Genomic DNA, 27217 nt, shown 5'->3' with positions numbered 1-27217 from the left:
TCCACTGTCGTGCGAGGTCTCCAACTGTAGTGAAAATGAAGACAACGATTTCGCTACTCACCGAAACAAAGGCTGTTTTGTGTTGCTGAAGGACTATTCTCCGTGGTGGGAAATGTCTCAGGACCCCACCTTCTCTGTATAATACACTTTTTTAGGCAGAAAATAAAATATACAAATACAAAAATACAAAATACAAAAAAAATATTTTGTATTTACTCCACTGCGCCCTCTACAGAATTTGGTCAATATAAATGACTATACACCAGATCTGTAGAGGGCGCAGTGGAGTAAATAAAATAATAATGAGAGAACTCGCTAACGCTCTGGATCAGGGGCTACCCTTATTTTTAACTCTATGGGGCTACCCGGCACCTAAACTAATGAAAATAGCAGATCTAGAAGCTCACAACAACGCCTCGCTTCGCGTCCTAAACACTTGTTTTCTAATTTATGGAATTTCTTTGATTTATTTTATTTGTATTTTGAAAAATAATTGAATTTGTTTTTAATTAGTGATTTTTTTGTAATGTTTTGAAATGTACTCGCCACCCATAAAAATGTGTCCGCTACCCACAAATGGGTCCTGATCAGGTCCCGACCCACAGTTTGGGAAACGGCTCAATATATGCTCAGCCCACTGACAGACTGAACTCTGTTACAAGCTGTCAGTGTGGTGCTGAAGAGGAACAATGCAGGTCGTTGTGTTACTTCTATGCCTGGTCAGTCTGTTAAAGGCTGATCCAACACAGACTCCAAGGGTGATCTTCAAAGACAGAGGTAGGCTGCCTATTTGTTTTAGAGAATGTATAATTTAAATAACTTCTGTTAAACCTGTCACATTATTATATGAAGCAGAAAGAAAAGAATCATTGAATCATCAAAGGCTGCGATGATGAATGCAACCTTACATCAAATGTTATGACTTGGTATGAAAATGTCTGCCAATTGCCAATGGGCTTACTTTATAATTCCATAACTCACAGAAGAAAATCCCATTTAATGTGCCGTAGGCTATAGTTGCACTTGTGGAGTGCACCTACAGTACAGTTTAGCTGCCAGCTGTCAGCAAACACTACAGCCATACAGTTGATATGACATTGTGTCACAGGTAGCCTATTTTGTCCTTAAAAGTAAGTAGCCTAAGTAAGTAAGTAAGTAAGAACATAAATAAATACATAAATAGCCTACATAAATACATACATATTTAAGAAATCATATTGAGTTTGTCCAAAGGACAATAAATAGGCTATTTATGTTTTTTGTTCTTTTCTTTCCCAAAATTGCTGTAAGGTATTGATGGGCTATGCTGCTGATATTAAAGGAGCACTTCACCCATTTTCAACCTTGTCTTCATATAATTGGTCCTCACTCACTAATGTTATAATATGCCATGCTACAATTTCTGTCTACTCACTCCGTGTCTCTGAGGTGTTATGTGGACAGTTCAGAAACCTGCCTAGTACCAATCACATAATCTTACAGTTGTAGTTTCTATCGATTATGTCATTGGTTGGCTTGCTTCTGAACTGTCCACGGACTGGGCACTTGAGGTGACTGGGCACTTCTCCCCACTCTCCCCAGGAAAATTGGGCACTTGAGAGAATTATTTTTGGGGAAGACTGCTCACTATTTGGGGTGAAAACTGGGCATTGCTTTGGGATATACTGTATGAGGGGAATACTGACAACTACTTCAGTGATGTTGTTAGGTGTGCGTCTCTGACATATATTATTCCCAAGGTCACATTAAACTCACCATTGATGCTTCCTGAGGGATGCTCCCTCACTTCCCCCACTTCTAAAGATTTGGTGTTTTGGTCAATTAATTCAGTTTGTTTTCCTACTTGTTTCATTTGTGCTGGACAAATGTGTGTGCTGGAAGGAGAATCTAGCGTGTGTCTAATAATGTTATTCTGCGCTACTTCCATTTTGTGTTTACGTTTTTGAGATAGTCCACTATTATAGAGCAGGCATGGTCAACAAAACAATTCAAAGCTTCTTAACTTTTAAATTAAAGTAGGCCTATTGAGTGTAACGATATAAAAACGTACACTTACTTTGCAGTTTCTGATCAAATCAATGTCGCAATTTCCTCCACAGAGACTGGTCCATCATGACTCAGATACTAGACACAGGTTTTGGATACACATTTCTGTCCTGCACACTAGTGTTGCACTTTTTAAGCTTGCGCTTTGTGCCAAATAGGACTGACTATCTTTCCCAGGTGTAAAGATAGTTTGTTGTAAATTAACCACCAGACACTAGTTTGGCCGAGTCATGCGAGATGTCATCCGAGATGTTACTGCTGCCGGTAGATCATTAACATAAATTAAAAAAAGTAAAGATCCACCTAAGATTGATCACCACAAGTGACCTCCATAGTCTATGCTCCAATTTACAGCTATTTTTTATTTCATTTTCATTAAAAGAATACCATGGTCTCCGCCTACGGTATCAGGCCTTTTGTTACCATACCTGTGTAATTGCCCTTTTAACTCTCCTTATTTGATCAAAGACGTTTGTCGAGAGCGCTATGTGTCAATATTTTTGCAGTAATGATGGCACCTGATTAATCTGGCTGCTTCAAGGAAATACGAAAATCACTCTCCATTAACCCGTCCAGCTCCAACATGTATTTGTTTTCTTCCAATGTTCAAGCAATGTATGGCATCTAATGACATCTAAACATTTTAAAGTTTGAACGACAGAGCTTCCAGCTAAAAGTATGAAGGACTAGTTATGTGCCCAAAAATGGGGAGAATATAATAATAATAATAATAATAATAAAGAAACAAAATAAAGCATAATTTACAATACATGCAAGTGGAAGGGCACACAGGGATTTTTGTGAGATGAGGGCAGAACACTTATAGTGCTTGGCAACGTGTCGTCACCACGGGGGGGCGTGGCATAGCAGCTGCAGACATACTCGTGGGAGTCAATGTTAAATCAACCTGTTTATGCCCCACCAAGATGTCCGCGCTACCAAATAGTAAGGCGGGAAATTGATACCATAGTGCACTTGGTGATACAAGCGCGAAATTTGGCACAGATGACCTTCATATGACCCTAATTGATTTCATTTTCACATAATTTTTATTGAAGATTTCAGTTGTACAGGAGAATAAACAATGACAAAGGACTCTTCAGATTTTCTGTGAAACAAAAAACAAACGCACAAGACAAACACAAACCCCCCCACCCGCCCCTCACAAGGTTGCAATTGACAATGTATTAAAAAGTACAGGAAAGAGGGCAAAAAAGAAAAAGACAAAAAGAAAAAGACAAAAAAAAAACAAAGAAAAGGAAAAAAAAAAAAAAAAAAAAAACTCAGCCAAAAGAGTATCAAATTAGATCACATGACAGCTTGTGATATACAAACGAGGCACAGAGAAAGCTCAACCCACACTGTTCTCAAACACTTGAGGGGCCACCTCGAGCACGGGCTCCGTCACTGGAGACCGACCACCTGTCCAACAGGGGTTGTATATGACCCTAATTGATAATCAACCTCTGGCCACGCAGAATTCCTAAGATTTCAAGATGGCCACCACCAGTTTTCAAAATGGCTGCAACTGGACCAATGTTTTGGACTATATCACTTTGCTGGGGCTTATTTTAATATATGAGAATATGTTCTGGAGGTATTTCTACCAAGTACGATAAAAAATAACATTAGGTTCCAATATGGCGGCATGTTTTCCAATATGGCTGCCGATAAATTGCAGAAATGTGCATCTGCTTATGGTTTATCCACATTAGCTTGTAGTACATGTATTTGTATTAATTACCATACACAGAATCCATTTATGGAACATTTGAAAGTGATTTATTAGCTTGGTAAAGCTTAGTGCTTACTTTTTGTTTTGTTATCAAGTCATTATAAACACATTCTCATTTACAAAGGTGGCTGGGCAAGTGACAGGCCAGTGTACTAGCAACTGCAACCACAGAGGGGTGTGCAGATAAGTCCAAACTTAAAGCATTTGCAGTGTCCAGAACATGCTTTTTTACATCCACATCGTGTCAGCTTCTGGCATAATTTGGCAAACAGGACTGCACAAGAGTGACTGGCCCCATATATGTCCTGCTTGGAATGCACTTCACTTGCATTCACTTCCTTGTAGGAACTACTTCTATGAAGCTCTATCGTACATGAGTACTATGAACTCCTCAATGACTTGCATATGTTTATCATTTATTGCAACAGGTGTTGAACCTAATTTGGAGAAGTTGTCTGCCATGCTGACCTTTTTCCCTTTCCATGGAAGGACGAAACTGTGTGGCATCCCCTGAATGCATGAAAGAAGCAAAGACCTGATGACTTTGATTCAATAGCTGATGCAATTTCATGAACGGGGGTCCATCTGAGATCCTTCCCTCCTTCCAAAGGCAATCCACAGCTAATTCAAGCCAAGTCTTTGAACAAGTGAAACTGTTATGTCAACAATGTCAGTATCTGAGGCAGAGCTGCAGAGGATAGCATCTGACACATCATGATTCGCAGCTCAGATACTGAAGTTGTTGTCATAGCAGTTGCACTTGTTCATATTAAGTAAGTCTGAGACTTATTGTCAGTATCAGCTGAGAACGCAGGGGTCTTACCATACCTACTCATACACTGATCCTGATCGAACCCATGACCATGTGATCCGAAGGTGAAAGCTCTACCGACTGAGCTACCCAGACACAAAGACTTGGCTTGAAAAAGCTGTCGAAGGACCTCAGATGGATCCCCCTTCATGAAAATGCATCAGCTATTGGATCAAAGTCATCAGGTCTTTGCTTCTTTCATGCGTTCAGCAGATGCCATACAGTTTTGTCCTTCCACGGAAAGAGAAAAAGGTCAGCACCTGTTTGAGAAAATATCCCTATATATATCTACGTTTTTGTATTTATTGGTGAACATATTGAAAAGTCTGTTGCCCTTGGTCATTAAAAAGCTACCAAATCACTTTAAAATTTGCTATAAATTGATTCTGTGTATGGTAATTAATACAAATACATGTGCTACAAGCTCATGTGAATGTACATTTATGCAATTTATCGGCAGCCATATTGGAAAATATGCCGCCATATTGGAACCTAATATTGTTTTTTTTATCTTACTTGGTAGAAATACCTTCAGAACATATTCTCCTATATTAAAATAAGGGGGAAATCAAAGATTTACAGCCCCAGCAAAGTGATATAGTCCAAAATGTTGGCCCAGTTGCAGCCATTTTGAAAACCGGTGGTGGCCATCTTGAAATCTTAGAATTTTTGCGTGGCCAGAGGTTGATTATCAATTAGGGTCATATGAAGGACATATGTGCCAAATTTCTCGCTTGTATCACCAAGTGCACTATCATGTATCGAAAACGGCAATTTCCCGCCTAAGTAAAATGACACTTGTTGACCCCCTTCAGGATTTTTTGCTACGCACTATAGCTTTGGAGAAGATGTTTGGATCATTTTGTGTCTGGATCCAGAAAAGCATTGTGGTTTGGTGGAATGGATATATTTGCAATTGTAAGATAGTGACTAGCTTTCTGTTAAAGTATGTTACATATAGGCAGTGCTGATGATTTCCATTTCATTTCCATTTCAGACAAATTCAAAAGACTGTCTCTACACGGAAATTATACACACTTACAGCTTCTCCTTGGTCAACAAGATGACGTCATCACAGCTGCAGGGAAAAATCGCCTGTATTTTGCAAACTTTCACAACCTTCAACTGTCTCCCAAGGTAATATTATGGGTTTAGTTTAGTTATGTGATACTGTAAGAGTAGGGGTAACAAATTGAAATACAGATAAATGAACAACAAATAATTAATTTGTGCTGGTGGGTAGCAACAAATATGAATCTGCAGCTCTTATCTAATGCTAATAATTTGATGGTTATTTTTATTAACTGATCACACAGGCTCCTGCTTTTGGAAGGGAATGCAGTGGCAGTGATGCGTCAGTGAGTATTCTAAAACCACAGAATAGTACCACATATACGCAAATTGCATTTGATCCAGAAAGTTACGCTAAACATTTGAGGTTGCTCTGGACAAGAGGACTAGATACATATGTACCTTCTCTTTTTTTATTATCTTTTCAGGATTGTCAGTACAATATCACTGTAATTCACAAGAGGAAAGATGACAACCAACTCTTCATGTGTGGAAATAATGGCGGAGAAACAACATGTTGTAATATGGTATGAGACAAGACAAGCGATCTACATGGTGGAAATGAATGCCCAGCATATGTTTTCTATCAAGTGGCAGAGTTCTAATTTAGTCAAGAAAAATCAGTAATGGTGTGTGCCTATAGTATATATAACCGGATAGTGTGTCAACTTCATAGAAAGTGCGACTTCCCTCATTTTTTTCCTGAAGGGACACCAGCAGTTTCCTGTCTTTCTACTATATCTAAATAAAGCGCACACACACAATACTAAACAAACACACACACGCACGCGCGCACATGCACACATGCACGCACGCATGCCCCCCCCCCAACACACACACACACACACACACACACACACACACACACACACACACACACACACACACACACACACACACACACACACACACACACACACACACACACCAAACACAGGTACACAATAAGGAAGTAGGCTTTTTAAAGAACAATGTTGTAATAAACAGTGACCGCCCACTTTCAGAACGGTGCTGATTCTGGAGGAGAATTTCTCATAAATTTATTCCACACACGATTCAGAAAATCCTTATATATTAAGAGTTTTAAGCCTGGAATCAAGTCAATTTTGTTCATAAAAATAATTGGAAAACGTAAAAAAAAGACAAAGGTACAGCACTATGTTCATATTTTAAGTATTTGTTCATGACATCGCAAATTAAACATGTTTTTCTTAAAACTAGATTGATTGCATACAGAGGTTCTACAGGTGCATGGCATCATTTTACAACCAGGACCCTCGTCGTAAGACTACATCAGATTGTTATGCCATTATAGCTCATAATACAATTCTCTATGGAGAAAATGAATGGGACGTTTACTTCCGGAATCTCACTGTTGAACTCTATAGGGATGAATATGTAGGAATCCAAGGGCCCAGCTGGCTCACAAGAACCGTCATTTCATTATTTAAAAAAAAAAGTGTTATCTTGTCAAGGGGCCCAGAGTTACAGGGGGCTTCCCTGACTGCAGTTTTTGGTGTCATTTGTCATTGGAAATAGCAAATCTCTTTCATTTCAGAATATGTCGGAGCCATCTGTGTGCACGCCATCTGAACAATTTGCAAGCATAAAGCAAGTTCACATTAAGGAAGGGGAACCATCTGTACTCATTGGTGAGCTATTCAAAATCACATGTTAAACAACATAATGAAATCTCTCATCTCTCTCTTTCAGATTCCAATTTTGTATTGTTGTCTCCGCCAGGCCGAAAGGCATGGCGAGAGAGTATGTTTTCGCCCCTGTCCGTCCGTCCGTCCGTGTGTCCGTCCGTGTGTCCGTCCGTCCGTGTGTCCTGTCTGTGTGTTAGCACCAAATCTCCGGCACCGTTGGCCCGGTCGCTGCGAAACTGTGCACACACACTCCCTGGATGCCAATTCAGAACCTCTGCCTCAAATTTTTCACATGGGCCTGTTATAGCGCCACCAGGAGGCCGATTTGTGCAAAACCCATTTTTTTCTCATTACTCCTACAGTTTTTAACCAAACCTCATGCAAATCTGTACACAGTATCTCTATAGTCATGTGATCAACCCTGATCTGTCCGATTTCCCATATTCCATCCTCATTGGCTAAGGTTAGCATCCAAAGTTTGCAGGATTGGTCCGTTTTGAACAAACTGCCTCAAATCATGAACGCAGCTTGCCATTTGCATAAAATTGCACACGCACATTCCCACTAGGCCGAGGAAGAAATGTCACTTAAAACTTTTCACATCAGCCTCATGGTGGCGCTATAACAGGCCGATTTGCATTTTTAACTATAACTGCACCGATCTGCGTTAAACTTTGCACGCCTACTCCCTAGAGGCCAAGGAAAAACATCTGCACTGCATTTTTCACATCTGCTTTTTACAGCGCCACCAGGAGGCCGACTTATGTCAAATACATTTTTGGATATTAATCCTTCAGATTTTATCCAAACATCACACAAATCGGTACACAGTATCTCTATGGTCATGTGATCAAGACGCATCTGTCCGATATTTCATATTCCATCCTGATTGACTAAGGTTGACTTCCAAAGTTTGCAGGATTGGTCCGTTTTGAACAAAATGTCTGAAATCATGAACGCGGCGTGCGATTTCCGTGAAAATTTGCACGCACATTCACACTAGGCCGAGGAAGAAATGCCACCCTTTTCACATTGGCCTATTATAGCGCCACCAGGAGGCCACAATAACTTACCTGACCTGGCGGAGACCTGTGCTCCGAGGAGCACTTTTTCTAGTTTGACTTATTTCCCTTGGTGTAGAAGGACTTCTAAACTGTTTATAGCCCCACTATTGGCAGGACTCTAAACATGGCCGTGTTAGTCAGTCAGTCGTGTGTCCGTTTGTCCACCTGTCTTTGGTTCCAGACAACATACCTCAAAATAACTAGCTATGCAAATTCCTATGAAATCTTCCATGAAGCTTTCCGGGACCCTGGAAGGTGACCCCTACTGGTTTTCGGTGACCGTCTGACCTTTGCTCAAGCGCCACCATTTAGTGAACCCGTGGCCTTTCCTATAGTGCCCACCTTTAGGCCGAACTTTCCATTTGCACTCAAGATATCTGAAATTCTAATGGTTGCTTTGCCAACCATTAGTGCATTCATTGCACTCTGGAGGGCGGAAGAACCCCAACTATGCATGTGACCCCATAACCTTTCCACACATTTTCTTTATTATTATTATCATTTATTTATGTTTTCACTTGATTTTACCAGGTAGTCACAGTCTCACACTGAGATCAGAGATCTCTTTTTCAAGTGAGACCTGTGTCACCAAGTGAGACCTCAGCTTTGCAGACGAGATATCCCAGAATCTAACAGGCACATTCCGGGATGAACCCTACTCATCTTAGTGACCCCAGGGCCTTTCCTCTAGCGCCACCCTTTGGCCTACAGGGTTGCAGCATGGCCTATAGGGGCTGCTAGTGGGTGCTTTTACACTCCCTAGTCTTGTTCCTTTACTATTTATTAACCAGGGAATGTAGCAAAGGGTTTTGATGACCATGCACTGTTAAAGCACCTCCATGATTAACATTTCAGTCAAACAGCTTGCGTATATAGATATGGGAATTCACTTCATTTATCTTTTTCCTTATCACTTCCATTCAAATATGATATAAATGCTAGCCAAATGAGAGCACAGTGAACGGTCATCTGGAGACCTTGGAGACATAGAACAAATGTGCACTGTATGCTTGGGTGAAGGAGGGGGTGCAGACAATAGCATACTGTTCACTTACAGCAGTAGGATGAGCAGATTCTTTCTGAGCTAGCTTCCTCCATTCTGGCAAATCGACGCACTGACATCTGGATGCCACTAACCACAGTCTTGCCCTTGCACAAGGCCAAGGGCACTTGATCGTAATTCTTGAGGGAACGGAGATAATTACTTGTTTAGTTTTTCCTAACTTAGGCACTCACTGACACACTATTGGACAAATAGGGGGAAATTGGGTTAATCACTTGGTCACTGCAATAGACAATTAGAAGCTCTGTTTTATGAATGAATCATTCTTGTTAACTATTATTTGTTTTTTTACCTTCCCAGAGTCATCAGGTGGTGAAGAGCTCTATGTCACTCATTCTGGAACAGAGAAATCTGCTGGCATCTATAGGTCTGGAATGAACAAAGTCGGACCTGACAACCACAAAAAAGGTAGGAGCTACAGTATTATACAACAGGTTGTTCGATGTTTAGGCCCATCACATGTTTTATGAAAGCAATAATAGTCTTGTTGAGGTTTACTGTGAGTAGGGGCTGTGGCTATTGCATTGTCATCATCATTCTCTGTAATCAGTACAGGATGTCCTCTGTTGTATTGCTTTGATACAGTGATACATCATTCTTTAGCCATTCAGAGCTCATAGTGGGTGTATAGTATGAAACAATTAAAACAGAGAAATTGAAGGCAAAATACTGGAGGGAAAACAGGGTTCTGGAGGGAAAACAGGATTCAAATAGTAGCAGACAGTGGATTCACATCCACAAATAATTTCAGCTTTCTGTGTACTGAGCACAACTTGTCATCTACAGTAACTGACCAATACTGCAGTTTAGATTGGTTGAGAAAGATTTCCATGCAGAAGTGGTAATTTAATACTGCAGTACAGAGTATACATATCACATACTATGCCACTCCTCCTACAATGAGCACTACCAAAGTCAAGCAATAAGGCGAAGCCAAACCTGTATTTCTTCCTTTGTGCAAATATTGTGTCATCGACAGTTTGTGTGCATTTGCATTATGGACAAACTTACTGTAAATGTGGATCTACTACTGTAGCTCCTTCATTTGTAGTACTGATACATCGTCTCTGTCGGGTGGAATCCTCATTATGTCCAAAACTGTTATTTTCAGGATTCAAATAAAAAAATAGCAAAAGTAGCAGATCGACAAGCTCAAAACGGGTCACTTCGTGCCGTGTTTCGAGCTTGCAGATCTGCTACTTTTGCTATTTTTGAATATTTTTGTGTGACGCTGTAGTATGATCAAGAGCATTAATTCACGAAAAAACACAAAAAGTAAAAATATGGAATTCCGCCCGACAGCAACAAAATTTCATTTTGTGTTAATCATTGACTTTATCGCAGCAGTTCTTTTATTTTATTTTATCATGGCATCAATGAAACTGTATAGGGGCTGATCAGTTCCTTGTTTTTCCGATCCTCAGAACAGGAGTATGTGAGCTTGGTGGTCAGTAATAGAACCACCGATCAGCAGAACAAGATATTTGCATTTTTCAATGAGAAGAAGACAGACCCTAGCATGGACAGCGATATGTGGCTACCTTTTGTTAGCCAGGTTTGCATGGTAAGGATCTCATACAGCTAACAAAGCATGCACAATTCCTCGACCACTTGCCCTGTTGTTGGTTGACTAAAGGTTTATGGCGCTTACTCTGACCTTTGAAAGTCGCTCTGAAGTAGAGAAACTATGTATGCACATAGGGTTCGGTTTATAAAAGAAGTTTGTTTATTTATTTATTTACCGAGGGCAATGCACATCAATCAACATTTTAGCTTCCACATCAATGTGAATGTGCCAGAATTAGCTGTAGTCACTAAAGCCCTATACACACTACACACTACACGACAACTTCACAACGTGTCGCGATGCGACGTGTCGTGAGCTTGTAGATTGGCATCTACAAAATTCACTTTTTTTAACCACTTGAACCCCCAGCATCCCTATTCTGGGGGGAATGCTATTTTTGGTGCATCGATTTGTGTTGAGTGAAATAAGAGCGTACCGAATGCGCTCTTTACACGTCCATTTTATCAAGTATAGGGGGTTATAAGTGGTACTGAATTTGCAGCTCAACAAAAGCTAATTCATCCTAGTGTATGATGGAATTAAAATCGTTTTTTAATCACGATAGATAAAATAATAACTATTTTCGTCCCATCCCTTACTGTGGTGTCCCGACCAGGCAGACCATGGCGGCTCTAAGGGCTACCGGCAGTTTGAATGGACATCCCAGCTTCAGGCCAGGCTCTACTGTGGAGACAAGAGCAGGAAGCACTTCCGTGAACTGGTGGATGTGGCTGCGCTCCATGCAGACCAGTGGCAGGACACCAGGGTCTATGCACTCTTCAAAAATGAATGGTACTGTACATTACTACATTATCTATATTAGATAAAGAGGATGGGTACTTACTGACCGGTTTGTTTGAAAGTTTATTTACAGGGCCAGGCTGCCAGCATGGCTCCGTTTTGATATTGGCATTATTTTTCTGCTCCTTCTTCTTCTGCCACTTTTCGCAGTTCTGGCTGAACCGTGCATACGCTTTTTACGAAACTCGGCCATATGATAGCTGGTCATGAAAAACTATCAAGAAATAAATCTCACAATCTTTTGTCAAAAGGTGGCGCTATAGCACTCTTTTGAACAGGTACAACTCATGCCCTGTTTGACCTACAGCAATAAACTTTTGACCTTTGACCTTTAGATCTCCCACCATTTTGAATCTCCTCCTGGGATTTTTGAGTAATCTGCACGAAACGTTTTACACATGAACTTTGGACCTATGCCGACAAAACGGTGGGAGCGGATTGTTTCTAAGTGAAAAAAAATGAAGCTTTAATGAGCCAATGAATATTGCAGTTTTATGAAAATTATTCATCTGCCCCTAACACATACAGGCAGACTCACATTTCTTTGAAAAATTGCAATAATGTAGAGGGTCATTCATTCCAAATATCACTGAAACCAATTTTACTCCATTTGGTCAAACGGGGGCGCTATAGATAGCAAATTTTTTTAAATGCAAACTTTAAACAGGCAAAAGTCATGCCTCGTTTGGCCGACAGCCATTAAACCTGCTTACACATGTGCCTTGACTCATGAGGAACACATCTATCACGTTGACCAGTAAGCACCGCCATTAGATTGTCCGCAATTTTGAGCAGTTTGAAAAACACTTAAACCCAGGATTTTTCAGCTATTTGCGTGAAACTGTATCATCTGTTTGATCTCCTTTTTCACAGGTTCTTGTCTGTTGGTCCAATGGCTTCTCGCTTAAACGTGTGCCGCTCAACCTGGGGGTTGTCAGTTCAAGCCTCACTTGATGCAGACTTCATTAAAGTTGCATTGCACACAACATGATTGTGTCAATTAATACATGTGCAATTGTTAAAGATAACCTGAAATGCTTATTTGAGAGTATGTTTTTTCAATGTATGACATACTTCATTGTGAAAATAGCCGATCTACAATCAAACAACAGCTTGTAGATCGGCTACTTTCACTAGTTCGTTCTGAGGAGACAAAAAAAGTCTTTATTGCTTAATGGTTTGTGAACCAGTTATCTAGAGTAGTTTGGGACACAGAGGCTTGGTTCGTAATGGACGAAAATAATTTTAGATGTCTACAGACACTGTCAGGGAGGCCATATATCTAGCTCAATGAGAAGAGAGGCAGCCTGTGAGTCTGTGGGTCGCTGGTACGATCCCTGTCCCTGACAATGTATTGAGGTGATCATGATTTGGCATTCTTGGGTTTACACATAGCGTTTCTTGAGGATAGGCTTAGGCGTTGTTTTACTGAGGTTAGGGTTAGTGAGGGTTTAAAATGCTAATTTGTTAATTGCATGGTCTTCTTTCTCTTAAGTTCAGTCTTCTATGTTTCTATGGTTTATTGTGCATATTACTTATCATTGCTTCTTTCTTTTTTCTTTCTGCATTCACTGGCCCCGTATTATTGCTGCTTGCAGCTATATTTTCTAATTGTAATCGAAGAGTTTCTGTGTGACAATTTCATATATACTATTTGAGACAGGTGATTCTCTTAAAATGATGAATAGCATGAAATATAGTACTTTTTTTAAAGATAAGCTGCATCTTAAAGGTTTTTGTTTCCCTTTTTCTTTTATTTGTTTCTTTTTGTACAAAATGACCACATATGTTATTTATCTACCAAAATGGATCATTAACACCCCGGATGTGGTTGCTTAATTTGTAACGCGACATAAAAGAACACGTTGCGTTTGGTTCCTCTTGGCCAAATTCCACTGCATGGGCTGAATTCACTTCCTCTTCCTATTCTCAGCAGTCCTCTTGTGGGTTGTTCAGCTGTTCAGCTTCCGGGTTGCATCGCCCAGAGAGCAAAAGCGTGCAAGAAATTGAGAAACCAGGTTGTGTAAGGCTGCTGACTCTCTGTCTATGTTCACAGGGGCACGAGTGCTGTATGTGTGTACACAGTTGGTGACATTGAACGCGTCTTCACAACATCCAGGTTCAAGGGTTTCACTAAGGACATCCCAAATCCAAGACCTGGAGCAGTAAGTGTCAGAGTATATGATTCCAAAAGGGACAAAGAGGCATGTGGACCCCCATCTCAAAATATGTTTTTTCCAGGGACCCCCAGAAGCAAAGATTTGAGTTAAAAATGTTTGCTTAAAAAAAAAATCTAAAGAAATAGCTATGAGCTTGTATATCTGCTATTTAAAAAAAAATCACACACTCGTATGTGGCTAAAATCTAAAATTATGCTTTCCTGGATTGAATGGGTTAAATTAATAAGGTGTGCTTTAACATCATTATTGGCACCACAGTGATGCGGACATGAACAAGGCACTTGCGCTGGGTTACGTAAGCAACAATGAAGTGCTAATAATGATGGTAAAGCACAGCCTCTAACCTAATATTGTAATTATACAACAGTTACCAACAGCAGTTACCAGCACAGCGGATAGAGGACGTCAGAGTGGGAGGAGCTTCTAGTACACAGTAAAATCCACATCAAGACACACAGTTGACTATATTTCTAATCAGTGGCAGATTCCACTTCCTCGATACTGTGTAGCTGTATGTAAAATATCACACCGGTGAACATATACAGCCATCATATATTATTCACAATGCATTTATTAGCCAATAAAGAGTCAGTTCTGCCTCCAGTGTATTTCATAGATCAAATTTAATCATCCCTCCCGGACAGCCTACTGACGACTCCCATCACGTTTCGTGAAAATCTGTCCGTATGTTCTCGATTTTGACCATGATTATGACCTTGACCGTGGACCTTTTCAATCCAGCCTACTGATCATTCCCTCCAAGTTTCATGAAAATCATGAAACATCTGTTCTTGAGTTATTTTGTTAACCCATTAAAACCGGGAAAGCATCTTTGTCATCTTAGATTTTAGCGTTTGTAAAAAAATAGCAGATCTACAAGCTTGCAGCGCGGCTTTTAACATTTTTGAAAAATCTTGAAAGTGTTTTGTAGACATGGCATTACAATACCCTGTCACGCATTGCAGGGTAACAAAACTACAAATAACATTGTACCAGAGTCTACTGTTAGCTCAAACACCTGCCTGTCTTCTCTCACCAGTGTACTGGGGACCGTGCAAAAGAGGCGGCCATGATTGTGGTGGAGAATCACTCGGAGATGGAGGACACAGTCCAACCACACAGAGCCTTTGTGAGCCCCCACCACTACACACACCTCTGTGTAGACAGCATCCACAACAAGACAGTCCTCCTTCTCTCTCTAGGTGGGTAATGTTCCATCATGCCCCCCCCCCCCCCCATACACACACACACACACACACACACACACACACACACACACACACACACACACACACACACACACACACACACACACACACACACACACACACACACACACGCCCGCCCAGCTGTGTTTTTCATGTAATCCGTACCGTAGCAGTGTATATCTGCACTAATAAATAATCCCTGTGAAAATATAACATTTTATAAAGTAATTTAAACAAACTGCTTTAACAGTCATTCAGATCTGGCTGCATTGAAAATAGCAGATCTACAAGCCAGCGTCGCGTCGCGATGCGTTGTGAGCTTGTAGAGCGGGGGAAACTCTTTCTTATTGGCTTTTCATGATGTCTTTGGTCGTATTCTGGTTCTTCATGTCGTAAAATCGGGGCGTTTTGAGAATATTTAAGGGTGTGTTATTTAAATGACGCTCGTTTTCAGACGTGAGATTTATCAAAGCTCCGACCTGATGTACGCTAGGATTGGCTGAATAGGTTGGTGTACGGCCGAATATATGGAAAAATATAAGCCGTTTTTTACGCTCCGTTGATAAATGAGAGCCACTGACTCTGAGGACCCTCTATGGGTCGAATATCCATGACATACATAATATGTGAACAAGTAACTGGACTCAAACCTTACCTTTAGGTTAGTGAACTCTGGTTTACTTAGATCTGGTGTGGTTTATTCAGACTGATGATCCAAACCACCATCATCTCCATGCAAACACATGATTCATTTCCTCATCCTGAGTCACATCATGAGGTTATTCATTGGAGGCAAGGGACTGGGAGAAGGTGTGTGGTGTAATCTGACCACACCAAGGAAGGAACATCATCAATCTTTTCAAAATACATTAAAGTCAATAAGATGTTGTCTATTAGGTCAGTGATTCTCAAACTGTGGGTCCCGACCCTCCGGGGGAAGGGGTCACTAGATAATTTAGAGGGGCCGCTAAAAGTAAAATGCGCACAATGAATAACATTTCAGACGTTTTTTTCCTTAGAGTGAGTGAGGAGAAAATACTTTAATAGCCTACACACACCGACACCCAAAGCTATAGCCCAAACTTGTCATGTTCACATTGTGCTCCTTTGAAAAAAACTAAAAAACAACAATGGGCACCATCTTTTTACATTAAAACCTATGAGAAATGACCAAAAGGCGTCTGCTTAGCGCAAAAAGCCTTTAAGTCTTTAAAAGACACTGTCAGTCTACTTATTTTGGCCGAGCAGAGTGCTTTTGAAAGTTGAGAATAGTTAATGTGTATATTAAGTGGGCTACTTCTCATCAGCTAATCATGATAAATTGTGTGTGATGTGTCGAGATTGCTGGCTCAACTCTCCACAACAGGTCTTCAAATTGCCCTGGCTTAGCCATACATTTGAAAATGAGCTCTGTCCAGATGGAGCTAATGGATGAGGTTGTGATTCTGCTGTTGGCTGGCACGGCCATAGAGGTTGTCCTGCACTCAGACCCAAATACCACCAGCACTCCCCTCCTCTTCTGCCTTAAAAACAGCCAAAGCTAGTGCAATTTTTCTCCTCTTGTTATTCAACATGGCCATAGGCAGAAAGGTATTAGGCAAAATACAAGGCTAAAGATACAGACAAATGCAGAGGTGCTAGTCCGAGCGAAAGAAAAATTGCATCACATGAAAAAAAAACACACCCTCAGGTTATCTTATCAGCACAATAGATAGACTGTGTTGGGAAATGCAACTGATGATGATGTGAACATGATGAAACATGACACACCGGTTAAAGTCTTAGAAATATTACAACCTAATTGAGGGTACAGTATAGTTGAATTTGAGATTATTATTATTTGTACAAAATATTATTTTTGTACAAAATAATGTACTGTAATGTAATAATCTACAGTGTGCAAAATAGAAAACTATGAATACCTGAAGTCCTTCCTTGTCTATTTTGTTAACAAGGAGACACTTTTTGGCAACTCGTTCATTCAAAACTGAATGAAGACTTTTATGCCAACTAGCGAGACCAACTCAATATTGTTGTTGGAAGGTTTGTCAGGCTCCTCGGTTCCAGACACAGGCCACAGGGCTGAACTTATTATTGGCACCAAGCATAATCTCTACGATCAAAATGTTGTCATGTGTGGCATACAGCTTTGACAACATGTTCCACAGCAACTCACAAACACAGCTTGGGTGGATAAAATATAGGTACAAGTTTGCCTTTATAACTTTGAAAATAATGTGTTTTAAATCAGGTTTACCATTACCATGTCTTAAATATGATGTTGAACAATGCTGTACAGGTATCTGGCCACGAGTCTAAATATTGTAAATATTTGTTAATAATTGTTAATATTTGACACACTCTTAAATTTACTCATGAGTGGAGAAGAACTGGAACTAAAAACAATTTAAGTAATGTAATGACATTATACTGTACTGGTGTGGGAAGTAAAAGATGTGATCATAAATGTGACAATACGTCAAACTAAGTTCTCTTTACTTCGTAGTATGACTGTACCACAAAGTTACAGTCATACTTGGGAAATATAGGGCCACCCACACCTTACCACCTACATTTTCAACACACAAGTTTGAAAACTTACTTAAATACAGTGATTTTACTTAAGAAACACAAAGGTGCTGGGGCTTGCAAGAGGAAGTGTGTGTGTCAAGCCCTATGAGGGTGTATAAGCTTGATGTTTGGACATGCTCAGATTCTTGCTAATACGATCTCTGTAATCTCCTTGTCTCGTCTTGCTCCACATTACTTTCTACAGAGAATGGAGGAGTTCAAAAGGTGCTGGAGAATGACACAAAGACGTTCATCATCGCAGAGTATCGTCCTTTCAGCCACCCAGCCCACATCGTTAACATGATCATTAACCCCTCCACGGTGAGTCACACATTACTGTCTACATGCTCAGACCCTCCTCATCAATAGATGCTGCGAGGGCTACAGCAAAGTATGAGACATAAGGTTATAGTGTGTGGCTTAATTTATCCAAGCATTAAGTTTCTAGTATGAAAAGACTGTGTGTGTGTGTGTGTGTGTGTGTGTGTGTGTGTGTGTGTGTGTGTGTGTGTGTGTGTGTGTGTGTGTGTGTGTGTGTGTGTGCGTTTAAATGTACTATACAAACATGCCGTGCCTAAAATGTTAATGTAGAAGATGTGCTGGTAGATGATCAACCACATGATGGTGGTTGATGCGCTATGGTTGGAGAAATGTGATATTTCCTGTTTGTCTACTCTCCTATCTATAAAAGTGAATCATACACCCCCCCATCCCCACCCAAAAAAAATATATACAAGTGTATACACACAGCACACGCATGCACATGTGTGCGTGTGCACCAACAAACAAACAATCATACACACAAACAAACAGGCTACAGAATGTACAAAGAGTAACTGGGAGGGGTGGATGACCTTTTCAGGGTGTCTCCCTGTCTCTCAATGAAGTGTGTAAAGACAATTAATGAGTGAATTAGTAGTTATTTAACTAATAGTTTTCATACAATTGCAGAAGAAGCTTTACGTGAGCTCCAGGCGTGAGATAGTCCAGATCAACCTGAAGAGCTGTGCCCAGTATGGACCCAGATGTGACGACTGTGTTCTAGCCAGAGATCCCTACTGTGACTGGGATGGCACCCGCTGCAGCCCTGCCACAAGGTAACACTGACACTCCTGCCCAGAGCGACTTCAATTCCTGCTCTTTGTCTTGCTGTCTCTCCATCCCCTCTCCTGTCTGTCTGTCTGTCTGTCTGTCTGTCTGTCTGTCTGTCTGTCTGTCTGTCTGTCTGTCTGTCTGTCTGTCAAAAGGGATTTGTCTGATTGAGGTTGGTTCATTGCACTTTCTGACATGTTTTGTTTTGGGTTGCCATAAATGAATGCAAGCCAGGGCCAGGGCGTGGTTGGACAGTCAAATGGTTATAGTTCCCGCCTGGTACGCCGAAGGTCCCTGGTTTGTTCCCAGCCATGTGTAAAGTATGCAAGTTATGCAAGCCAGATTTCAAGAAGATAATTGAAGGCAAGAAATGTCACAGGTCCATCAGAGAGAGAGAGAGAGAGAGAGAGAGAGAGAGAGAGAGAGAGAGAGAGAGAGAGAGAGAGAGAGAGAGAGAGAGAGAGAGAGAGAGAGAGAGAGAGAGAGAGAGAGAGAGAGAGAGAGAGAGAGAGAGAGAGAGAGAGAGAGAGAGAGAGAGAGCCAACAGCAGCGACTTGTGGTTGTTGGTGACATAGTACAGGGGTGGGCAACCATGTCTTTAGGATCGACCTGTCAATCCCAAGGGGCTTTTTGGCAATTTGAAAACCCAGGAAAAAACGTCCATTCATATCCTCTGCCGTTCAATCGTGCTCAGGTTTGCTGGTTTGAATGTGAATTCCTACGAATCATATGAAGGGGGCTTCACAGTGCAAATTAACACAGTCAATTATAATATGAATTGAGCTCCAGCTAACGAGATGAGAACTATATTGAAAATGAATTCAGAAGAGATCTCTTGAGACAAAATACATATGACAAACACGCTGAGAGAATTATTTTTTTCAATGTTGAATGGAAAATGTATTTGACTCATCTGCAACAACTGTGCAGCGATGGTGAAGAAAAGGAACTTTAAAAACCACTTTCTGACAAAATGAGTCATGAAAAGCCAACAGCGAACTGAGAAAAAGAAAGAAGGAAATGAATCTTAACCATAGATGACATGTCGGACGTCAGACGTGTCGGTTTCCCACGTTGTCTTGTGGGCAGTGCCGGTTATCTGGTGTATAGTTTGTTTGATTTACATTGATGTCGGCCAGCCCTGAAAGAAAACTATAAGTGAAATGGCTGCCAAGTGGACTAATAAGACTATTAAGACTTTTATGTTTTTTTTGGGTGTGTATAAACAAATAAAAGAAAAGGAAGGGACAAACCGCCTCATTGTCCACAGACTGTTGCCACTGTCTTCTCCATACAAGAGGCTACCCACCCTCCAAACTGAAAAATCATCATAAGACAAAATAAAAAAGAAAGAAAATACTCCCACTTAGTATTAATTCACGGTTTAATGCCAGCTTGCTTGAATTCTTATAATAGTGCACTACAAAATTCCATGGGGTTTAGGAACCGGTAATGACTTTAGAGGGTGGTGACTTCCTGTCACTGAATCTGTGCCCATCAAGGTTTCCAAACTTCCCAAGAGGTTTATGGGCAATCTCTTCTCTAATGAAAGGAAGGCTTTCAATAATAAGCTGGTACTTGGAATAAGACCAATCTTCCAGACCATAAGGTCCAACACAAGAACACCCAAGCATGAAAAATGAACATGCGATGCAATGCGAGAGTGTGGTCTAGCCAACACCAACTCGGGACTCCTGAATCGCTGCCCTCCACACTCTCCTTTCTAACATCAGGGTCTACAGTGTTGTTAGCTAATCTGTCGCGCTGCAGTGCATCTACGTAGGTGGTGCGCTTCTTGCTTTTCCTGGCTCTGCCCTGGGTTGGCTCCCATGGAGCTCAGGACAGGTTCTCCAAGAGGTATTTCACCTTTCCCGTGGGACATTAACTTTTAAAATGTACTTTTACCTTTTGCCTTAAGAGGTCAAAAAGACCTATTTTATGTTTCCTGGAACCCCTTCTTGAACTACTTAAAAAATATAAATATTCCCCCCTACCAATAGAATGAAGGGGTTCATGGTTTACGATCAATGCTTATTATGCTTCTTATGTGCTGGTGGCAAGGGCTAAACATTCCCTTAACCTCTCTTAACTCGTTTTCTGCCTTTCAATCTTTGAATAACATTTATGTGTCATAACATCCGTCTCGGTTACTATGGGAGCAAGCACACAGTCTATATTTGGGACATTCACAGGTCTCTATGGTCGCCAAGCAAGAAACTCAGAGACCATGACTTTAATAGGTCCACTGAATATTATAGGAATTGTAATTATTATTTGTACTGTGACTGAGCAATGCGTTTAATTTCTCTCTTGATATATTGCTGTAAATATGACAAATATTATTATTATTATTTCTATTTTTGTTCTTGTCTTGTCTTTTTGTATTATTTTTTTCCTGACATTTCTGACTATGATTATGATTATGACTATTATCAAATGTTTGGAGACTATGACGAGTGGTGGTTTAAACAATGGTGCAACAGCGGTGGTGTCTTAGAAGGGATGACAGATGATCAGACTCTCGGCTTGATTGATTCTCTGATTTGCCTATCAGACCCTCAGCCTGATCTGGCAGGTTGCCATAGCAACCAGATACAGGAAGTCTGACCTCTTTATCACATGACCGAGGTTGGGAGGTTGGGACTAGAGGTTAGGGCCACAATGCAAAGTGGGGAGGGAGGAGAGGGGATGAGAGGAGCCGAGAGAAGAGGAGAGGCCAGAGGTTCCGGACTTCGCATGACGTGTGTGCAGAGTGACTAGGCCAAGTAAGTAAATAGGGAAGAACTTGAACAATACAATGTGGGCAAGGATAAAGAGGATGATGATGTGAATCTGTTACACACACCACTAAAGCAAGAGGAGGAAATTGACTATTTAGAAGGGATGACAGAGGAAATGTATGGAGACTATGACGAGTGGTGGTTTAAACAATGGTGCAATAGCGGTGGTGTCTTAGAAGGGATGACAGAGGAAAGTTTGGAGAGTTTGAACACCCTGACATCTGATGAGTTTTGGTCTCTGTCTGGACCAACCTCAGATCAGGCCTCAGATCTAGGGCCTAGATGTGAGGGCCGCGACGGAAAGCTGATGTGACGACGGAAAACTAGATGTGAGGGCCGCAAAGCGGCCCTGACATCTAGTTATTATTATTTGCTAAATGCTATTATAATATCTAACATGGAAAGCCGCGACCACATCTGTGTAAAATGCTGATTGACACTGATGACTCTGAAAAACAATAAAAAGATTATTTAAAAAAATAATTAAAAAAAAGTACTTTTACAACTTTAAGAGTCTGCGGGCTGGAACACACACAGAACACTGACACTGAACCACCAAGACAAGCTCTACTTGTTCTCCAATAGTTTGCCAAGCTTTTCTCTGGAAATTTGCTACAAACAAATTCTTGAACCAGCAACCGGATTTGCCACTTTGCATTCTGAAATGATGTTTTATGATAAGGTCAACGGGAAATGTTGTTGTGTTTGGCATTTCCAGGCAACCATAATTGTGTTTCTATCTTACTGTAAAACACCTCCCATTATGGACAATATCGTCAGCAACAAACTTCACTTCTCTTTTCACAGTGACACATTGCAGAATATGGAGGAAGAGAACCATCATGTTTGCTCGCACAGTAAAGGTATGAACATATTTTTATTTTAAAGAGAGCAAGCAGTTCACTCCTGTTAATACTTATTTTCATTGTCATGCCAACTGGAAAGTTGAGAGACAGAGTTCTTAACCCTACTGTCCCTATTCTGGGGCCGAACACTCTGTGAAAATAGCAGATCTACAAGCTCACACGGTCTGTTGTGAGCCTGTAGACCAGTGGTTTGGTGTAGAGGGACAAAAAGACCCTGTTGGCTCCTGGTCAACTAAGTATATAGGGTTTAAGTGATTACACCATCAGTGGGTACAAATGTTATTTTAATATACTAGCAGCGCTCTATAAGCCTGACTAGTTCTGTTGGTAGCAGGGTCGTTCACACATTCTGTTTCATATGCAAACTTAGTGCAGATAAATGCTGAATTATGTAAAACATGTTAATTTGCCTCAGAGCGGAGCTTTAGAAAAGGGAGCAGACTTCGTATTCAAAACATCCAAACACACTCACAGCAATATCTATTTCTTGTGCTGAACAAACACATGTCCTTGTCGATTTGTTCTCAGCGTTGGCATCCCCTATGGCTGGAGTGAAAGAATCTGTGGAGCACATCATGGTTCCTCTGGGGTTGAAGACTTTCCTCCAATGTCCCATCTTGTCTCACCATGCTAAGTACAGCTGGCACCACGTCGGCTCCATAACACCAAATCACCTGTGCGACCCCACAGAGGATCACTGCCGGCTGCTCATCGACAGCATGAGCGACAGGGACCAGGGCCTCTACAGGTGTGAGTGTACGGAGGAGGACCACAACAAAACCCTGGCACAGTATAGTCTGCAGTTGGAGAGCAGGGGCACGGGGCTACCGGTGTCAGTCACGCTGACGTTGTTCTGTCTGAGTGTTGCAGCAGTTCTCCTATGCTAGGCCCAGGTATTATAAGACAGTGGTTCTCAAAGTGGGCTCCGGAGACCCCCGGGGGTCCTTGAGGGGGTTTCAGAGTCCTTTCATATGGAAACGAAGTCTTTGCCATTGGCCTTCTTTTAATCACAGCCAATCTGCCTGTGCCGCTCCCTTCCATTTGTCTTCTCATGCTCTGATGTGATGTTCTGACAGCTCACTCCTCACCTATAGCCTCACATCACCAGGCTCTCTGCAGTACCTGTGGAAAGCCTAGTTTCTGCTTAATCCAAAACTGTATCCGGTCATTTCCACACACACATACATACATGTATATGCACATACACAGACCGTTTCTGTATGTGCTTTAGACCGGATATGCAAACTGGCAAAGAAAGTTTATTCCAGTGGAGTCCAGCGCTGATTCAACATGCTCAATCGGCTGTAAACTAACTTAAAATAATGGAAACGTTTTGATGAGCGGACAAATATTAAGCTGTGTTTTAGATTTCTATATATGTGTTATTGTAATTTATTTTAGTTATAGTGAACCATTTCACAATTGGGGATGCAGCTTGAGAATACAGCTATTCTTGGAATGTCAAAGTTTGGGAACGCCTGCAATACATAAACATTATATTTAGAAACAGGAGCCATGCACACAGCACCTTCAAGAGCCTCACACTGTGCTAATAATGTATACTTTGCAAATGTTCTTACTATTATTGCTATTGTTTATTATGTCTTTGTTATTGCTGTTACAATGTTGCTAAACCAAAGAATGTTACTCTTGTGTCCTTAAGATGTAACAATGAAATCTTGAATCGCCTGTATATAACAGGATACATTTTCCAAAGACCAGTGGAACAGAGCCATCCTGCAAATGCAGTTACTCTCTAGTCTTTAGGTCTCTGACACCATAACAGGATTGTTCCCAGGAGATGTCAATTGCCATGGGCATTGAACATACGTTCTTTTACACATAGTTTCCACCACCTACGAATGTTTTTGCAGATTTGACTCTTGTCTACTTTGCACTGGATGGATGAGCTGATGATCTTTCACTCTGTGTGTGTGTGTGTGTGTGTGTGTGTGTGTGTGTGTGTGTGTGTGTGTGTGTGTGTGTGTGTGTGTGTGTGTGTGTGTGTGTGTGTGTGTGTGTGTGTGTGTGTGCCTGCCTGTGTGCGTGCGTGCACACGTTTTGTTACTGTGTCTTGTATGTACGTATATGACTGTCAATCGCAAGTGTATATTCTGTGGTAGTCTATGTTCAATGCTGGATACCGGTATGTGCGTTCTACATGGAATGTTCTGCATCTAGTGCAGCCTCAAGATAACATGTAACATGTTGCAACCATAAATTCTCTAGCCCGCTATGTCACTTTGTCATCATGGCCAACCTCTAGTTTGTTTCCCTGAAATTATGCCTCTGATTGTTCTCAATGCATCCTGGTCAAGTACAGTGAACAATGACAGAAATGGATTTTAATGTTATAATGTGAGGTATGAGGTACATGGTAATACTATGCAAATGATCCCCTGCATGTTTCAGTAAAGTCGCCACAGGTAATTTAGCTTACATCATCAATCTATGGCGTGTAGCCTGTGTGTGTACCATACACAAACGGGGAGTGTCAACTAAACAAAAGTATTTCTCTGGAGGACTTGTGAATTCAGGTTTGAACAAATGTCATGTTGACGAGATGCAAAATGTAGGCTATAAAGTTATGATCAGATGTTTTATGTCTTTATTACTCCAGCATCAACACATAAGCAGATGCTATTGAATGTGAACTTCCATTGAACTTCCATACTTTTTTTTTTTTTTTTTACAAACCTTTCTGTCTTTTTGGGGATAATCTCGCAAATGAACCGCTAATTGATTGACCAATCAGTTCCACATTTCTTATGAGCACTGCCATGAAGTATTACTCCAAATTTGGTCAAAGTTTCAGCCAATTCTGACCCCCATTGACTTTGATTCTAAAAGTAAAGTTAAATATTTACAATAATATATAAGATATGTGGGAAAAAGACCCCGGCCAACAGAGAGAAACAAACAGACAGATAAGTGTGTCTGTTTGTTTCTGTTTGTTTTTTTACATGGTTGACACCCATGTTTGTTTACTTGTCATATCCGGTATGTGTTACAGCTGGCACTTTCACTTTATTATTTATACGATTATATCTTACGGTAATTGATTTGGCTTATTCTATTGTTTCTCTGTACTTACTGGAACTTCAACTTATCTTAAAATATTATGTTGAATGTTAGATACTTTGTACTTCGCTTTTATTACTTACTCTTAATTGTTTTTTTACCTGCTTGAAACTGCAGTTTCCTGAAGGATAAATTAAGTTAATCTGAATTGTAAAGTAATTGTATGTATGTAAAAAACACCATGCAGGCACATTGCAGCATGGGAGCTGAATACTACCTCACCCAGCATTCTGGTTTCAGATCACAGTTATTCTCTTATTTCCTGTGACCCTGTCAGAACAATTGGCCAAGCCGCAGTAGAGAATCATATCCTTGTACATAATGAAAAAGCATTGTTGAAACATTTTCCAGCACAGAGGTAGTCAGAACCTGTGATGGGGCTTGGTGCCTTTTTACATTACTGAACTTTCCTTGGGGTTTTACTAAGTATGTTCATGTGAATATCTCACCAACGCCCATCTTTGTTACATTCGTTTTGGTCAATTATTAAGATTAACGTAATTAATTAATGTATTTCAAATTGAGTTCTTTATTTTTGCTTGATTTGCTTTCACCATGTCACTTTAACCAATGCACATGAATCTCTGATTTATATGCTGTTCCAGTTGTACCTGCTCTCCAGCGCCATTGAGTATTAAGGAAACTGGTCTTTGTATATTGGGTTTCACTGTGCCTTCCTGTTATTTATGTTATGTTCTGTTCTATTCCTTCCTATTCTCTTTCCCTATTCTAACCCTTCCATTAACTGCAATGTTTAGAGCTCACAAAAAAAGAAAATCACCCTTTTACACCTGTAATAATGTGATGTGACAATACAGTTGATTGTGATTCTTGATTAAAAGATTAAACTGTGACAGTTGTTTTGACATTACTTTTGCATGATGATGAAGTATACTGTTACAGTATATGTGCCAAAGCATTGACATTGGGAAGCTCCCCAGCATGGGTACATTTTAAGCTAAGAACATCACTAGAGAAAGACAGCTTTAAGCTGGAATAGTGAAAAGAATGTGTGTATATTAAAGCATGTTTAAAATCTCTTTGAATGTGAAGCACCACGTGCTTTCCCAAGCATGGACTTCACCGCCAGTGTAGAAAATGTCATACATTCTAAAGGTAATGCATTTCATACATTCTGACAGGTAGGGCCTGTCTGCATATCAATCATATGACTTTTTGGAAAGTTTATTCTTATTAGAGGAAGATATGTATAAGGTTCCTGGAATAAGATCACAGAAAGAACTTTTAGTGAAGCTGTAGAGTAACTGCTGTGTGGTTGTGGGTGTTTGTGGTACACTGAGAAGACCCTGCAAGACAAATAACATCAGTGGGCAGATGAAGTAAAATCCCTAGTGCATGTACTGTAGTAAAAAGGTGATTCCCCTGTTTTTGTGGTGTAATCCTGGCAAGCATCTACATATTTGTATACCAGTGGTTCTCAAAGCAGGGTCCCAGCAAATGATGAAGAGTTTAAACACTTAAGCCCTATTTTATACTTCAGCTATTGGAAAATAAACGAGCTCACCATGAAAAATCTTGAACATTTGTGAAAATGTCAGAATAATTTTGTCTTAATGATTCAAATCTTGTATGGGGATTCCTGTCACAAATTATTTTCAGATGGCTGTCTGC

General features: G+C 40.6%; 1 protein-coding gene across 1 annotated transcript; it reads left to right on the top strand.

Annotated features, from left to right (window-relative positions):
- Positions 1–649: 649 nt before the first annotated feature.
- On the top strand, positions 650–26433 carry LOC308093416 (semaphorin-7A). Its single transcript, XM_080439751.1, has 14 exons — positions 650–777; positions 5590–5729; positions 5909–5950; positions 6092–6190; positions 7222–7315; positions 9740–9847; positions 10864–11003; positions 11623–11798; positions 13864–13972; positions 15027–15189; positions 17972–18087; positions 18718–18863; positions 22446–22501; positions 23033–26433. The coding sequence occupies exons 1-14, from the start codon at positions 690–692 to the stop codon at positions 23389–23391; spliced, it is 1836 nt and encodes a 611-aa protein (XP_080295877.1). The 5' UTR covers positions 650–689; the 3' UTR covers positions 23392–26433.
- The last annotated feature ends 784 nt before the right edge of the window (positions 26434–27217 follow it).

Source organism: Gymnoscopelus braueri (genome assembly GCF_963280865.1).
Source record: "Gymnoscopelus braueri genome assembly, chromosome: 1".
Taxonomy (NCBI): Eukaryota; Metazoa; Chordata; class Actinopteri; order Myctophiformes; family Myctophidae; genus Gymnoscopelus; species Gymnoscopelus braueri.
Note: the sequence above shows the minus strand (reverse complement) of the source record. Positions and strands in the feature narration are given on the sequence as shown.

Excerpts from the sequence above, each read along its gene's own strand:
- LOC308093416 (XM_080439751.1), top strand. The coding sequence starts at position 690 with ATGCAGGTCGTTGTGTTACTTCTATGCCTGGTCAGTCTGTTAAAGGCT. Across the intron at positions 6,191-7,221 it reads AAACAACATGTTGTAATATG|AATATGTCGGAGCCATCTGT; the intron begins GTATGAGACAAG and ends CTTTCATTTCAG. Across the intron at positions 18,088-18,717 it reads TGATCATTAACCCCTCCACG|AAGAAGCTTTACGTGAGCTC; the intron begins GTGAGTCACACA and ends ATACAATTGCAG.